Genomic DNA, 17,068 nt, shown 5'->3' on the forward strand with positions numbered 1-17,068 from the left:
TTCGCCAACTGCGACTCGTCCCTGCGCTGCCTCCGACGTCCTCGGGTAATAGAATTTGTAAAAGCTGCCCGGTTAGCTGGAATTAGAAAGCGGAATGGCCACTTTTAAACGCGGAATGATACGATCGTGTCGCTGGAACAATGGCACGTTATTATTAGTCATTACTCGTTAATCCTGACATTAACATTAGGTGGCGCGTCGTCAGGAGTATCAACCGTTTCGATCGTTGCTGATTTTCATCGAGAAAACTTTCTTCGATTCTGCGCGGTTGTTTCGCTCGCTAGTGTAGCGTAAAGCCGATTATTTCGATCCAGTCGTGTGAAGAATTGAAAAATTTGAGAGAATAATTCTTATTTCATTCGATTGGAAAATTGATTGAAAAATGGATCACAATTGCGATTCCAGTCTCTTTAAAAAGGCACACGAGTGACGGAACCTTTATTTTGCACATAAAATACCACACAGCTTCATATTTCATCCCCAAATTTCAGAGTTCATTAATCTCCATCCACCAGCTGTCTAACTTCAGCCGCATTAATCGCATCAGTATGCATGTTAATGCTTGCTGCGATAAGTTAAAGTTATTCTTCTCCGAGCACTATCTGTACGACACTGCGGTTACTTATTAATCGTCGTTTCCGAGCTACTTGCTACGCGTACATCCACTCTCTATTTATAAATTTGTGTCATCTGCTACGTCATCCCTTTCATTCTGGTGCAATCACCTTTCTCCTCCATGGTACCACTGGCTCTCCATCCATAGAACAGCAAACAAATAAATAAATCAGACCTGAGTCTTCGTCGCAGAGCACCCCGCAACGGTGGATTAAAAGAAAACTAGGCGAAGCCCCTTGTCAGAAACATTATCTAGGTAACTGGAGGAGAAAATTGCCCCCTTCCACCCGTGCTTCCGCTTTTCCACTGCAACATTATCCGCCGAACGATCTCTGTGCTCGTCGAGAAGCAATCGTCCGATCGACCCGTGGAAATCGACGATCGGCTGCAGCCAGAGCCCTCAATTAGCTCAAATACTCCAGGCTCCGCTCGATCTGGACTATTCGTCGAGTGTTGCGTGTCGCGAGCACTCTACATATTACATAACGCGTGCGCTCGCCCCGGATATCGCGTCGATCTTCACGAGCTGGTTTTTCCACCCTCCGCCGGTTTATTCCTCCTTGCCGTGCCTCGGATCGCGATAAACCCGTTAAAACTTCAAGCCGTCGCGGCGCGAGAGGGTCCCGGGGGCGCGCGGGCCGGGGCCGCGGCGACGGTGGTTGATAATTTGCAGGCTTTACACTTCAATAAATTCGCCTATCTTATCGCATCGTTATGTTTCCCGGCGGCGTGATAGAGCGACGTTCCGCGAGCCAGCCAAGTCGAACGAACGATCGTTCCTCCGCGCTGACAATGAATCCTCATACTCTCTTTAGCTCTCTGTTAATGGCCACCGCCGTCACATCGTGGCAAGTTCAACGATCGAGCACCGTTACTTTTCCTAGCCCCGTCGACCGTGATGGAAACGCTCCGCGTACCGGGGCCAAAGGATTTTTGGCTATTTTCGACTTCAAAGTCCCCCCCTCGGACCCCCCACCCACGATCCCCACCCCGCCGTTTCGTGGACGGGAGGAACGCGCTCGTCTGGCTAATTTCAAATGCTTTATTTTCACGACCGGTTTACGGGCATCGGCTGCTACCCGCTAACTGTATAAGTTAGGAGTGGCCGATAGACTCGCGCAGACGTCTCTATCCGGCACACAGCTAACAGCACCTACGTACTGCCGCGGACAGAACGAACGGATCCTTCGATTGTCCCTATTGTAATGGACGAGGTGGTGCATCCACCGCAGGGACGTGTTAATTCGACGAAGAACAGTGCGCGGAATCCAACGAATTTTCGCAGTTTCGAGGATTTTCATGGCAGCTTTCGAGGGTCGGCTTTCGATCAGGCGTTGCTGGGGGAGAAGGGATGTGAATCTGCGGAAGGAGATGAGAAATTGTTTTACAGGTTTTTCCTGGGGGATCTTTGGGGAATTTTGATTTTTCAAGCGTGGTTGGAAGTACGAACATTTGTGAGCAAAGTCGTTTGGTATAAAATTAGTTATTGTCTGTTTAGATTAGAATTGTGAGCTCTGCTTTTTTCAGATTCGTTTAAGCAGTCCTTGTACTGGTTTTAATCACTCCATCCACGTCCACGTGCTTCAGGTTTAGGATCCCCATGCGGTGAAATGCTTTGATACGATGGACGGGTGAAATTAATCGGAGATTCGTGATTTATACCCGAGAAAATCTGGAAATTGATTGGCAACGAGTTGTGTATAAATTATTTATAGGTTCTGTCGTTTTCACTGTTGGTGTTTGCAGTCGGAAAATTGCTTTCCCTAATGTATCACGATTTTATTTCCTTTCCTGTATACTTTCCCTTTTCTAAGTTCTACATTTATTGTCGCCAGTATTGCTTAGTCTTTTGTCTTCTAGTATGCATGTTTTAAACAGCTTAACATTGACACTTTTCTGTCTATTTCTTGCCCGAGAAGATTACTTTGGAGCAAATAAAATTGCCTGCCTTTGCTCCCTGAACGTGGCGAGGAAAGTTTGTCATTAACCTCGAGTAAGCCTGCCGCCATTTGTCATAGTGACGTATGCTACAGCAGAGGGAAAGAGGGCTCAGCCAAGAGATATCACCTACGGTTTAATGACAAATAATCCATCGAATATATGTGGTGAACATTTGAGTTCGTTGTTGCCAATTCTATACCCTAACGCTTTACAGACATATTTTCCACGAATTTATCGATAAAGTCCTTCATTATTTCCTTCCTGATATTCGTGTTTCAAGCGTATTTATTATACAGGCAGATTCATTATTTCTGCCAACGAATGCTGATACTTACGGAACTTCTTATGATAGAAGAGAAATCCACAGCGGATAAAAAGCATTCATTATTTTCTTTCCTTAGCTCGTTACTCTGTTCAGAATAATGAAGAAACGAATCATTTACTCAAACTTCTTTCCAGTAACCACAATAATATTAATGTATCCAATACTGTAAACGCATTAATAAATCCAGCACAATTTAAAAATCGCGTACACTCTAGCCAGCCTCTCATATTTAATTCGATATTCTGCATCACCAAGCTACGTGATCTCTAAAAAATTACATTCTCATTTATTCCTGTTATTTTCAATATCTCCTATAATTCCTGTTAAATTCAAATCCATTGTATAGAAGTGAACAGCGTCATATCCGGCCTGCGCGTTTGTGGATAATTTTCAAACGCCGAATCGACGCTAGCCCCACCCAGGGCAGGTTTCTAAAAGAAAATTTCTATTCAGAAGTTTAGAAAAGGGGATCGTTCTTCTGGGCCCGGTACCCTTGGTAAAGGAAAAATATTTAATTCCCGTCGGTTTGACCGCCGACAGAAGGGATTAGCAAAAGCATGGAAATATCAATAGCCCCGCGGGCCGTCAATCGGTCGACGCTCGTAATACCTGCGGCAGCCTCGGCCGTTTCCGTGCACGCTCGGCCGACCTCGGCTCGCCAGCATTGTCCCGCGTTGTCAGTACGCGGCGAGACGGCATCGCGCGTGGGTCGTGTGCTTTCGTACGGCGCGACCAGCGGGAAAATGTAACGATTCAAAAGGTTCGCCGACCTGTCGCCGAGATCGTTGCATACCGGTCGCCCTTTGAGACGATCCAAAGCGTCGCGCACGAAAGTTGTCACGTCGCGGTGCAGTGAGTCGTGTTCCCGTGGTCCCAGTGACGCCGTGTGCCTCCTCCCGGTTTGTGTGACAGTGTTTGGGTGCTTCGTGACCGAACGATTCGCGACTCAACGGGATAATCTGGCATCTCCCGTGGATCGTTGCCAAGGGCCAGAGAGAAAGAGCCTCCATCATCCTTGCCTCGCTTCCTGGACGTGAGATTTCGACCGTAGTAACAGAGAAACGTGTCGGTATGCCTCCGTGTCCGTTGACTCGAGGTCGAAAGTCCTTGAGCCCCAAGTTTTTCGGGCATTTATCTTGATCGCGCGACAGCGAAAGAGAAAAAAGCCAGGGGCAGCCACGGGAGCTGCTTCTTTCGGAATAGTCGGACGTCAGGCAAGGCTGTTTCCTCCATGACGATTTATTAAAGGTAACCATCACACTGTACTTTCATTGAAATATTTTGTCGCTTGTTCTACCGAGGCATATCGAAGGTTCTACGAAAGTGTTGGGATTATTTAGACGTTGTAATGCGTTATTATTATATACGCGTACTGCTGGTGAAGATATTTAGTACGTAATGCGTCGCGGGATATTGTAGGGGGATTTCGAGTGGCGTTGCGTGGTAAAGGCTGAATAGTAAATCCTGCTACTTCGATTTAGAACTGCAATTAGTTAACATTTGCAATTCGAGTGAGAAAAGTTAGTGCGCGGATTTTGGTTAATAGTGGCGGCGGTCGTAATCGAGTTCGAAGCATCTTGGAAAGAGGTTAGGAGAGTCTGTAAGACTCGCAAATTTAGCGTGCATGGGGAAGCGGGAAAACGCGGATATTCAAATATGCTTGCTAATCGTTGGGTATGAAGTTAGCTACAGAATTGAGCGAACTTCGTGTTGAATAATGAATCCGAAGGAAGAATTATTGGAACTTGGACGTTTATTAGTGACTAACGAATACATATGTATTTATTCGAAATAATATTTATTTGTTAGTAACAAATGGAATTGTATTTTCGTTTATATCGGGGCTCGCTTATTATAGATTTTACTTTTTATTTGTTTCGAATGAAATAACTTCTGGTCGGTAGCTGGTTATTTTTTCATTGCTTTTAGCGATTTTAATTAAACGTTATGGAAAAATTGGTTGTAATTTTTCCTTCTTTTTCAAACAAAAATTATTTATCGTTAATGGATACTACTGGATGGATACTGAATGGATACTTTTGATTAATGGATTCACTTTATTCGTGAACTTACAAAAGAATTATTGCACCGAAATTTTATTTAAATGTTTATTTGAATCAAAATGTATTTGATTCGAGAGTTTGCAACTCTGATTGCAAACGGAGTAAATTAGAAAATTCTTTTTGAATAAGTATAGGTATTCTTCCATTTACATAACTGTTCCCATTCATTTGTATAATTTGATAGCCCCGAGCGTTTCGATATTCTTAATACATAGAAGTTTCAATGACCTCTCCAAGAAATAGGAAGTCCGTATACATATACAGTTGTAAACAAAATAAAGATTCCCGTCGTGTTTACATTCATGGCATAGCAACCTCGCTCGAACCAGTTTTCATTATAGCTGGTTGTTGAATAGATTATTTTGAATTCCGAATTTCAGTTTGAAGGAAGCATAAGCCTGGTCAGAAGTACAGTTTTCAGTTCAAGAAAATAACGTTTAATCGTATAGAATTTTGTCAAAGTGGTATAAATGAATGAATATCATATAAAAATCACTTCTTTTCTTTTAAATTAATAATCTATAAAGTGTTCCACGTTGGTTGTAGAATTGAAAGTTCTTCTCAACAACAAATGCCTCAAACGATAAAATAAATTGTGATTATTAATATTGTAGGCTACCAGATATCCACTTAACGTTTCCATCGTTTTAATTTTTTAACTTTTAAACCTCGATCACGGTACTCAGAGAAACTTCTGAAACTTCGCTGTTGTCGCAAATAAAAAGTATACAGGGAATTACGAATTAACAAATTTCCATCGCAAATTTGTTTATTTTACACGAAATCAGAAGCGTGTATTATACTTTGAAATATTTTTCATCGCAATTATTACTCGCTCTGATTGTTGCCTCGCTTTGAATCGCGTCCCGTTCGCAGCTTTCTGAATATTTATTTCCATTTGTATCAACAGCTTCGTTAACGTTTAAAATTTTTTTTCACATCAAAGTAATCTGATTTTGTTGTTCACGTATGTAGTCACAGATTTCCTACAGGAAACTCAGTTTCCATTTAATTATTCGAGCATAAGAAATTGAATAAAAAGTTTCGTGCAGCTGGCACACAATCAGAGTAACACTGTGAACAAGTTGACAAATACAAATTAAACAAGATCACTTGTATTCATCCTCGTCTAGCCGATAGAAGGTCCCTTTGGATCCACTCTACACTCATCTGCAGCTGTGTATTATTTATTACTCGTTAGTACCACTTCATTAAGAAACTACGACTGTTAGCTTATAGCAAGATCATTACATTTTGAACCGAGACAAACTCCGTATCCATCGCGCAAAACTGACGACACATCCACCTCTCAGGATTTAATTCCTACTTAGTTCCACGGCTCCCTTAGGATCTACCACACTTCCACCAATTACCTGCTTCATAAACCCATGAAAAAGAAATTGAGGACCTTCCAGCAAGAGGGGTGCAGCTCCATCTTTACCAATTTCGAGTAAATTAGAAAAATACTTCTATAAAATTATTGCTTTAATATTAATATTAATATTTTTATTATAATAATATTAATATTTTTATAGAATATTATACAACATGTTTTCCCCAAAAATAGAAATAAAACCTTATCAACTCAATAACTACTACCGTAGAAACGTGAGAAAAAAATATATTTTTCAATTGGCGTTCTCTTTTCAACGTTAAGTCAAAGCAATAATTTTATAAACAGTTTTTTCTAATTCACTCGAAGTTAGTAAAGCTGCAACTGCACTCTTGCCGCGAGGTCCTCAATTTCAAATTCGCTACCAAGAAAATTCGTCAAAATTTCCCCTCGAATATAACCAAGCCAGCGACAGTCCCGTGGAATAAGGTGCACGCCTACGAAAAAGTTTCCCCGCGATGGCGAGTGGCCGGTGTTCGCGTGGCAAATCGTCGCGGTGTAAGGAAAGTTTACGAGCGCTGAAAAAAAAAAGGGAAAAGAAAGTTCAGTTGCGCGTAATGGGTTTTCAAGGTAAGACAGATCGTAATAAGCCCTTGAACCTGCGGGCGCTGGTCGTGCCTGAAGATCGATGTTGCAAGAAAGCCGCGGGCCCGCGTTATGATTGTTAAGGGTTTTATTCAGCCGTTATTGCATCGGTCGTTAGCGAGGGGCCCCTTTCTATCCGGCGTCGCCGGAGTTACGATTTCGAATTCCATCTTTCCGCGCGCCAGGTGCTCCTCGCACGGCCGCAGAGAGAGGAAAGTCGCTGGAGAGCCGTTTACCCGCGGCTGGAAAACCTTTGGTGGGGTTATCAATAATTTATAAGCTGGCTCCTCGCAAACGCGATCTCCTCTCGCGGAAACTCGTGGAAAGACTCGAAATTGAGGCGACTTGCTCCTGCGTAGGGGAGCGCCTTTGCTATCCCCCTGCTTTCGATTCGACGGCGTATAATCTTGCCCCGCCAGCGGTGTTTGATCTGTTCGGGTTACCGAATTTCCGGCCGAAGTCCCTCGAACCATGGCGAGATAGGTCGACGGGGGGAGAGACGCGTACGCCTGCCCTTAAATTCGCACCGCGGGAGATAAGTTTATGCTGCGGCCTCGCGCTTTCGGCCATCCGAGGACAGATTACACGACTGCTGGGTAGTTGGCGGTTGGTTCTGACGAACCCTGCCCGTTGTTCCCCCTTAGTCTCGATTCTCCGCCGCGTTGAGAGAGCGTTAAGTTATTTGGGAGGCAGGTCTGCCGGCTGAACGCCGTTTGCGTGCACGTCGTTAGAAAGTTTGCAGCAGACCCGCATCAAACGGGGAAAGGTTTGCGTTAGAGTGTGGCATAGTTGCGTGGTAATTGCACCGTGGCTCTTCAACTCCTGAGCCTTTACCAGGCAGGTATGTATTCGAAATTCCTCGAGTGACTACCAAAAATCTGACCTGACGCTAGGATTACTGAATAGCGATATCTTACCGCTGCCCAAGATTAGTGTCACTTAGCTGAGAGAGTATCTTCCCTCGAGGAACCTAATTGCTGGAGTTAAGCTCAACAGACCCCATCCAGCAGTCAGGGTGATTCGGAATTCCACGCGAGAGGAAGCGGAGTTATCGCGGACGAAATAAGAGCATTTCAATTTGCATGATGAACGACAGTTTCGGAGGATTCCTGGCACGAAGGGCGGACGGGGCGAACGGTAGCCGTCTTTGGAGCACAAATTGGTCGATTTCGTCGGCCTTGCCTTTGACAAATCTTCCTCGTATCGTTGATTTAAGGAGGCATTCTGTCGAGCTCGCCAGAAGGCGGCTTCCCTCTCAGCTGATTCGATCTCGTTTCTGGTTTCTCCTTTTCATCCGCCTCTCTCGTTTCGTCCTTCCTCCCCGTTTCGTAGCCGCTTCATCTCGCTGCAGCGCTCGCCGCCGTTACTCGCGCTCTCCTCCGGGGCACGGGCAACGCATAACCGAGTTGCACATTCAGATGCAACACGTTTTACGGGGCACGTTCTGGCGAATTTAAATTAGCGTTATGGCGCTGATGGCCATCGCGGCGCTGCAATTAAGTAACGCTGGTGGAACGCTTCGATCTTGTTCCGTGTTTTCTTCCTGGCTATGAAAACCCCGCCTTATCTTTCGTGCGGCGCGAATGGTACTTCGGGAGATCAGCTTTACTGCCGCGTGTCTATTGCGCCGCGGTTATGTCAGGAATTTTTAGCACCTATCGCTGCGATTCAGCTGACCTGTTGCAGGCTTTCTGTTTCGTTACGGGAGATATGATTTTATGCCGTTCTATTAGTTGCTTAAGTGGGTAGAGGTGCCTCTTTTAGTTTGTTTGCTTGAATTACGGGACCGCTGACACCCTTCGTGTCTTCATTAGCTGAATAACTAATTGCATCATTCAGCGTCAGGAGTTTCATTCAAGCTCGTTACTTCTGTCGTTACGGAACCATTCTTCTAACTCAAGTATATACAGGGTGAATCGGAAATCGTGGTATAACCAAGAGTGGGGCGAATCCTCGTGTAAAAATAAAGCGAAAAAAGGGTGGAATTAAATTTCGTCATACATATTGAACTAACAATAAGAATTGGTTCCATTTTCAACTGGATTTTCTCGGAAATGGTGGTACGTATAAAGAAAGCTGTTCCACGATTTCCGATATAACAGAAAATCTTCACGAGTCATCGATGCGAATCACGCCAAAGATCAATGAAACAATATTCCCAATCTTAACGGTACAAATGGCCCCGGCAACGGTGACCTCGGCACTGCTTTTTACCAACCCCTTCCATTCCCAAGTCCTCGATCGCAATAAAGTTACTCGCAATCGCAATTGCCCGCGATATTTATTCAAATGCATCGAATAGTCCAGCGACTACCCCTGATGAACGCGATCCACCCGCGAGTATAAGGGCCGATAAGTCGGCCAATAACATTCCCCGAATGTGTTCGGGCCGTGTGCGTCCTCTTATCGCGGCGTCGACTGAGATCACGCCGCCTAATACTGAATTTGAATCGAGGGCCCGCGGCGCTCGTAAATCTGCCAATGCCGCGAGAAAAAATGACGGGAATGTGATCTTCGGCCGGTGAGCAGCCCCAGGGTCGTTATCAGGATGAGTGCACCTGGTATCCTTGCTCCTGCCGCGGATTCCCAGGAGACCTCCATCGGATGTTTACGAGGGATCGCGGTTGTCGTAAGTAGGCACTTCGTCCTCCCTCTTTTCTCTCTCCCTCTGTTCCGTCTGGCTCGCCGCCGAGATTCTCATGGTAGTCGGAACAGATACTCCCGCGATCCTCCGCGGAGGCTCCAGGTCGGCCTTCTACACGTCCGTTTAGCCCTGACTGACCCCCGCCAAATGTCAAAGTTCATCAACTCGTATTCGTATACCCGCACTCGTCCCTGGCTCTTCCGCACGCCCTTCTCTCCGAGCGCCGCGATTTTACGAGCCGATCCCTTTGGCCGGCGACTCCTTCCCGCGGCAGCGCGGTCGGTGGTCCTTTGCCTAACACCTGCTGGGCGATCCGCCGATGATTGCGCCGATGAGCGTTTTCAGCGCACTTGTCGGTGATGGATGTGGGTGGCGCGACGAGGAAGCGCCCACGGCGAGGCTGAATCGGGCAATTGCTCGCGGTATGCGGGGGCTTTTTGGAAGCGACCCTGGGGCAGCGCGGTAGGTGCTCTGAACGATTTTTCCTGGCGCTGGAGGAATTGGAATCTGCGTTTGGAGCAGCCTGCTGGATTTAGGCACTGTGTCGCACACTTTGGCATTTAATGAGGTTATTCGGAGCTAGTTTGGAACGATATCTGCTTTCGGAAATATTTATGGGGTAGCAGCTTCAATGTCCGACTTAAGTTTAATATATACAATTTACTAAGTCTCTCCAGATTTTTATTTTTATAACATAATATTGCAAATTTTATCTTTGGTTAATGCGAACATATTAGTTGGAACAATTGGTACATATTATCCTTATGTTCCTCACAAATTGCTTTGTTGCAAACTTCGCAGAATGTAGTCGTCATCCTGCCAAAAGCTTTGTCAGTCGTGAAAAAGACGAGGCTTTGGGTTCTAGGGTTACAGATTCGTGTATCTCGTGTCCTCCCGACTGTCGAATAACGTATGCAAATTTTTTTCCACATTAATTGCACGCGATTGCATTTCTCCCGTGCCCCAAATCATCCACCAGGAACCTTTCTTCAGACGCCATGAATAATTCCAAGATTCGTACCATTACGACACGCAGGCATCGAGTTCCAGCGGCTTAATTTGCATACCGAATCCCGACTGTTCGCGCACGAATTTTTCTGCCACGAGCACGACCGAATCACCACCCAAGGGTGAACTAATCGCGGGGATGCGAGGAGCCGGATCCCACAGACGGGCGATTCGTTAAATGAAATTAAGGTAATGCGATGCCCTCGCGCTAAATACGAAATTACATCCCTTTTCTGGCCGCGTGTTGGAAATTTCGGTTCGGCCGGGCCGCGAAATGGCCGTGCGTGCTGGCCGGCAATCTCTTTCCCATAGGATCATCCGTTACTCTTTATCGATCGTGTACCGCACGGCGGAAAAAAGGGGCGAGAGAGGAGAAAGAAGGGGGCCAAAGAATTCTACTCCGTAGTCACGGAACGATTACAGGTTCGCCCGCCAACTTCGAACTCGGATGCGAACGACCTCTTCGCTGGCCCTGCTTTCCTTTTTCCTCCCCATTTCTCGCCCCCTATCCTCTCTCTTATTCTGTCTTTGCACACGTGTACACGCGACCACGCACACGTCACGTTCTTTCGGTATTCGCGAAACCAGTTCACGTGCCGTGATCTTCGACGTGATCGCCGCGAACCGTGATCTTGATCTTCGCGCACGGCCACGGACGCCAATAAATTTGGCTGATCGATTCGCATCGCGCAATTGCAACGGTGTGATTCAGTGGATTTGATAATGATCGGCTGGGTTTATCTTCTTTCTAGAAGTTTGTGCTTCTGGAAATCTGCTTCTTCTAGAAATCTTCTTCTTCTAGAAATCTTCTTCTAGAAATCTTCTTCTAGAAATCTTCTTCTTCTAGAAATCTTCTTCTTCTAGAAATCTTCTTCTAGAAATCTTCTTCTTCTAGAAATCTTCTTCTTCTAGAAATCTTCTTCTAGAAATCTTCTTCTTCTAGAAATTTTCTTCTAGAAGTCTTCTTCTTCTAGAAATTTTCTTCTTCTGGAAATTCTCTTCCAGAAATCTTCTTCTAGAAATTTTCTTTTTCTAGAAATTCTCTTCTTCCAGAAATCTTCTTCTAGAAATTTTCTTCTTCTAGAAATCTTCTCCTAATATCTTTTTCTTTTAGAAATATTTTTCTTCTAGAAATCTTTCTCTTCTAGAAATATTTTTCTTCTAGAAATCTCTTCTAGAAATTTTCTTCTTCTAGAAATCTTCTCCTAATATCTTTTTCTTTTAGAAATATTTTTCTTCTAGAAATCTTTCTCTTCTAGAAATATTTTTCTTCTAAAAATCTCTTCTAGAAATCTTCTTTCAGAAATCTTCTTCCAGAAATCTTCTTCTAGAAATCTTCTTCTGATTCTATCGATACTCCAGCAAAGCTGTGACATTAGAATTTCACTGTGTCTATCACAGGGTAATGTGGCAGAACCACGTTCAAGATGTAGAGTGAATCAAGGTAATAGGCGAATTGAATCTCTCATTATAGGATGTTTATCGTATTAAGTTCGCAGCACTTAGTGGCAAGTAATTGGCGGAGGATTGAAAAGCCTGAATAATAGTTGGTGGCTTGAATTGTTGGTTTAAAGTGTCTCTGTAACTCATGCTGTCGCTTTCTATATATTTATCACCAGCGCAACGATGAATCAACGACGATGAAGAATATTAAATTGCATAGGTCGTTGGAATTATTAGACCGCCCCTTGCACCCTCTCGATATAATTACAGGGAGCCTATGATTACCATAGTCACTTGATTCCTCCGATCAGGTATGGATGTCGATTGGAGCACTCAATTAAGGACCTCCACTGAGGATCTAAATTCAGAAGTTGATTATTCGACGTAATGTACATGTGTTGACTCTGTCGAACTGCGGTTGATTGAAATTGCCTGAGTTTCCCCTTGTTTCTCTAAAGGCAAGGTGAGCTGCTGCAAATCATGATTGCAACTGTTACCAACATATTTATTCTTCAGAACCTGACCAAAATCCAGCAACAATCATTTTCGAAGATTAAAATTTCTGATTGGTCCTTTTTTTAAAACAATCACAGCACCCTAGAATTCCCACTGCGTTTTTTATCAAAAACTCAGGAAAGGGCTCATCGATCATCTGTTTCGTTCGTTTCAGTTTCCTTTGGGCAGGTCGATTTCGTGGCTGGTTTCAGTCCTTGCAGCAGATTAATGGAAACGTTGCGCTGGTGGGTTGAGTTTGGAGACGCGAGGAATTATTGAATGCCCTCGCGTGTTTGATAAAACTCAGTCGGCCTTTGAGGTTCTCGAACGAAACGAGCGACGGCACCACGATTTCGTAACAGATTTTCATCGTGTGAAGACGCAAGGCGGCGTTTCGGTATGCGAGTTCCTCGTACACCGTTATCCTTTTTCAATGAAACTGGTTTTTTCACTTTTACATCCGCGGCGGCGGGCTTGGCTGGCACAGGAAGCGGTCCGTGTAAATACGTGTAAATAATTTATCGACATAAGAGCACGCTGCGCTGCCGTCGCGATATATCTCGTTCACGGCCATCGTGCAATTAATGTCTACTTGCCAGTTCACGTTACATTAATATACATCAGCCCTTTCCCGTAAAAATGAAGGCGTCAGCCTGGAACAAAAAGCAGTCCTCTGTTACTCCAAGCTTCTGCAGAAATATGTGTACACAGGTACCTACGTTGCCGTTCATAAATATTAGGTACGGAATAATCGTGAGGAACGTTGCAAATTTATTGTAGAACTGTATAAAAATTTCACTTGACTTGGCACCAAGTTAAAAGCAGTGGGAGTATTCAATCTCTACCAAATACGACCAAATAACGATAGCGTGTGTCTCAAGATAATTGTAAAATGAAATCCTAGCCTTTTTAACAAAATTTTTACCTCAATTAGGCTGAGGAACCATGGTATTCTTGTAACACGTCTAGAAACCACCAGGCTTAATGTAATGGAAACATTCCAAGGTATTATATATTATATTTTAATGTCCGCATAAAAGTATTCCTTAGCCTAATTCAGGTGAAAACGTTTTCTCGGCAAAAAGAATAATATTACAATTGTCCCGCGACATAGGTATACATATTTCTCTAAAGTGAAGTTCATTAGTTTATTCACGTGGATGACATTATGTTGCAAAGCGGACAATATGTGTGTTTACCATAGTTGAGTAAGAAGTTCAAATTAACTGGGATATATTAAAAAGTAAGCAGCAGGAGACCTTACCCTTTGAGTTCCTCTCATATTTGAAATAAATCAAGTGGTAATATTAGAGTCTTGTGATAACTAGGGGAAGATTGAAAGTTTTATTCTCTTTCGATATTGAGTAAATTCCTCCACTTTGCTGAGATATATGTTGCTTAGAAGAATGGTAGAGAATTAGGATACCACCTTCTATTTCAGAATCACGTACGCTTCTTTTTACGTAATTCGGAATTAGCTGGTAATAAATGAAGCCCATATTCTGAAGCTATCCGCATGGACGTGTGAAGTACATTCAGTTGTGGATCTTGGGGTTATACAAATGGAATCTATGAGGTAGAACTAGGAATTTTACATTGAAACAGACGTAGGTTCCATGAAAAAGAATCAAGAGATCTTGTCATCTTGAGTGTTGAGAAAAGACGAAAGAAACGTCTGCTTTAGCAATCTGGGCCAGGTTAGACGAAAAGCCAATGTTGCGTTGCGCAAGATGAGATGAGCGGCGAGTGAGACGACAAGGGTCTAGGTACTCAGCCCACGTCACAACATGCATCCTCTCCTATGCATCTCATCTTGTACCCAAAGTCACGTACTACGGGCAGCCTACGCGTGCATTCGCAACAGCGCATTCATCTGCAGAAAACTGCACGCACTAATTCCAGGCATGGTGCATAAAACGGTGAAAAAATTACTTTCGCTTCCAATGTGAATTACAAACTAGGTTTGAACTGTTTCGCTTCTTGAGGTCGTTAAGACGTAAAAGTGATCATTAACGTGCCAGAGTGGTCGAGTCGAATTAGGTTTGGAAAGTGTGCGCGGTTGCATGCGCTCGAAAATCTGATTTAATTTTGCTTCTTTTACTTTCGGTGTTTTATATTTCCTTTGTGCAATCTCCCTCCATCTTTACACGAGTGATTTTGCTTGTATCAGAGATATTAGGCTTCTATTAGCTCTTGGATGCTTTCAAGGAATTTGCGGGTCATCTGAGAATCTCGTAATTCCCGATAGGTATCGCCTTTTTCCCCCATTAAAGCTTTTATTTTAATACTCATGCAAAACGATGCGTTATCACTTGCAACATGTAACTGAAGGATCTCGATCTTATTTATCAGACATGCCTAGGTTAAAAGGACCCAATTACTGACACCTAACCAATTACTGCCACCTTAAGCTATTTTACTTACAATAACGAATAAATAAACTATAGTATATAATCTATAGAATAGATTATAGGTTGAATTACATAATTCTTTTTGCGTATGACTTTACAACGTTTATTTATTCGTTATTTTAAGTAAAATAGCTAAGGTGACAGTAATTGGTTAGCTGTCAGTAATTGGGTCCTTTACTCTACAATTATCTTATAGAATCAATGAACAGTTCAGAAACTCAAAGACTCAGAATTGGTGGCTGAAAATGATTGATTCTGTTATTTCGTTTCATTTTCTGCTCCTGCCTACCTCCTCCTAACTGAACAGAAAGAAAACCCTGAATATTGTCGAGCCATTCTAGGTCACACAGCCGAGTGTGCTCGTGCGTTGTTGGATAGGTCATAAGTTCCGTTGACATGTCTCGCGGTGGATGGACAGAGAGCAGGCAATTAATTACAAGCTCGCTTAATTAAAGAGGGGTCTTCGCGTTTCAGACGCGAGGGCTGCACTCCCGGAGCCGTGACACAGAGAGTGCACTTGGTCTTTCGCGTGTCATGGGCGCAATTTTCACCCACTCGACTGGCCTTTCCGCGGTTCTCCAGGAGCACTCCAACGGCGTTATTTTTAAACTCGCCAAGACCTCGTGTGTTACCCATCGATCCCCTTCGAATCGTCCCCTAACACGTTCTAATTACACGCCGAGTCTAATTATCGCAATGGATACGGACGATTTATTGGAAAAAGGTCTCCGTCGCACGTCGCTGCGTTATTGGAGCAGCGATCGCGCCGGCTTAGGACTAATTTACGAAAGCAATTTAGCCAGTCGGCCGGCTGAAAGCTGACTGGCAACTACGCCATGAAAACGGAGCCTCTCGATATGCCTCGGTATACTTTCGACGCTTTCGGCAGAGCCGCGTGTGCGAGACTGTTGGAACGATGTGCTTTCAGTTTCCCCCATCGAAAGCTGCGTGGACGACATGCAGCCAGGAGGCGCGGCGATGAAACAGTGAGCGTTCGCAGAGTGTTTAAAAAGTTCGCAAAGATCGTTCGCGGGTCGCAGCCGCGACCGGGGCTGAGTTCGCGCGGGAAAAGTCCTTGGGGCTCGTTAGCAGCGTGCGTTGGTGCCAGCGGCTCACCGGACGACCCTTGGGGGATGGCGTTGACACCGAGTCGATGCCGCGGTAACAGCAACGGTGCTGGCGAGAATCTTTCGGAGGAAATGGGGAACGAGGACGAAGTGGCGAACGCCGGTAATTTCGAGCCTCTCAGCGACTCCTGCGGCGAGAGCGACATGGAGGGCCTCGATCTCTCTCTGTTCGAGCCCCAGGTCGACGTTGCTTCCTGGTGCGACTCCCGGATTCACGCCGGCACTCTTCATATCCTGGTCCATTACTGCGGTAAGCTCTGATATTTTTCACCGCGGCCCGTTCCTCCGGGGGCCCATGCCGCGAGGATTAAGAGTCGCGGTGACTGCGACGCGAGGCTCCTCACCGTGACACTCGATGAAATTTCACCGCCCTGCGACGGTGGTGGTTCTTTCTTGGGTAGTTTGATGGCCTGGACTCACCACTAGATTCATGTTCAGTACCGTGGGATAATTTTATCGCGTGCGGAGTGTCTGATCCGTAAATGAGATGTATGGGAAGAATCTTGTGCTTAATCGAAGGTTACTTTCATTCATGGGTGTATTTACATTCTGGTAATCGAAGAAATGGAAATTACTTTTATTAAAATACCCACTTTTAATGTTAAGGAGGGCATACCCTTCCACCTGATATTCGAGGGCTAAATTCGTTTCCTGATTTTAAATGTAGGGTCATGTATTGCTGTTCTTCGTATGTGTCAAGTAATAAAGACGAATAATAATACACTTGGAAATGCCTAAAAACTGACGTTCTTTTAGAATTTTTTTAAAAGAAAGTATTAACATTGCATCCGTAATTTTTGTAATAATTATGTCACATCTTTGGCTATATTACATAATTTTTGTATTTAAATATATTTGTTGTATAATACAGTTATAGGGGCTACTTCCAGATGTGTTATTCCTCTGAGTGATTTTATTCACTCCCAATTAAACAGATTTTACATGAAAGGGAAAAGCAAATTAGTTTCTTAAAATGTATTAACAAGTGCTATTTTTGACAGGGCCGATTTCACTTTTA

General features: G+C 44.2%; 1 protein-coding gene across 7 annotated transcripts in view; it reads left to right on the forward strand.

Annotated features, from left to right (window-relative positions):
- Positions 1-17,068, forward strand: part of Raskol (Ras GTPase-activating protein raskol) — a 365,041-nt gene that overhangs the window by 106,342 nt on the left and 241,631 nt on the right. For 4 of the 7 annotated variants that reach the window (XM_076819082.1, XM_076819085.1, XM_076819086.1 and 1 more), the window contains exons 1-2: positions 3,556-4,129; positions 15,852-16,300. The exons of 2 other annotated variants lie outside the window; for them this stretch is intronic. In XM_076819082.1, the coding sequence (XP_076675197.1) occupies positions 16,057-16,300 (244 nt within the window). In that variant the 5' untranslated portion in view covers positions 3,556-4,129; positions 15,852-16,056. Of the gene's footprint in view, positions 1-3,555; positions 4,130-15,851; positions 16,301-17,068 lie in introns of those variants that run through there. One more of the 7 variants, XM_076819089.1, reaches the window with a different exon arrangement.

Source organism: Andrena cerasifolii, chromosome 8, assembly GCF_050908995.1.
Source record: "Andrena cerasifolii isolate SP2316 chromosome 8, iyAndCera1_principal, whole genome shotgun sequence".
NCBI lineage: Eukaryota > Metazoa > Arthropoda > Insecta > Hymenoptera > Andrenidae > Andrena > Andrena cerasifolii.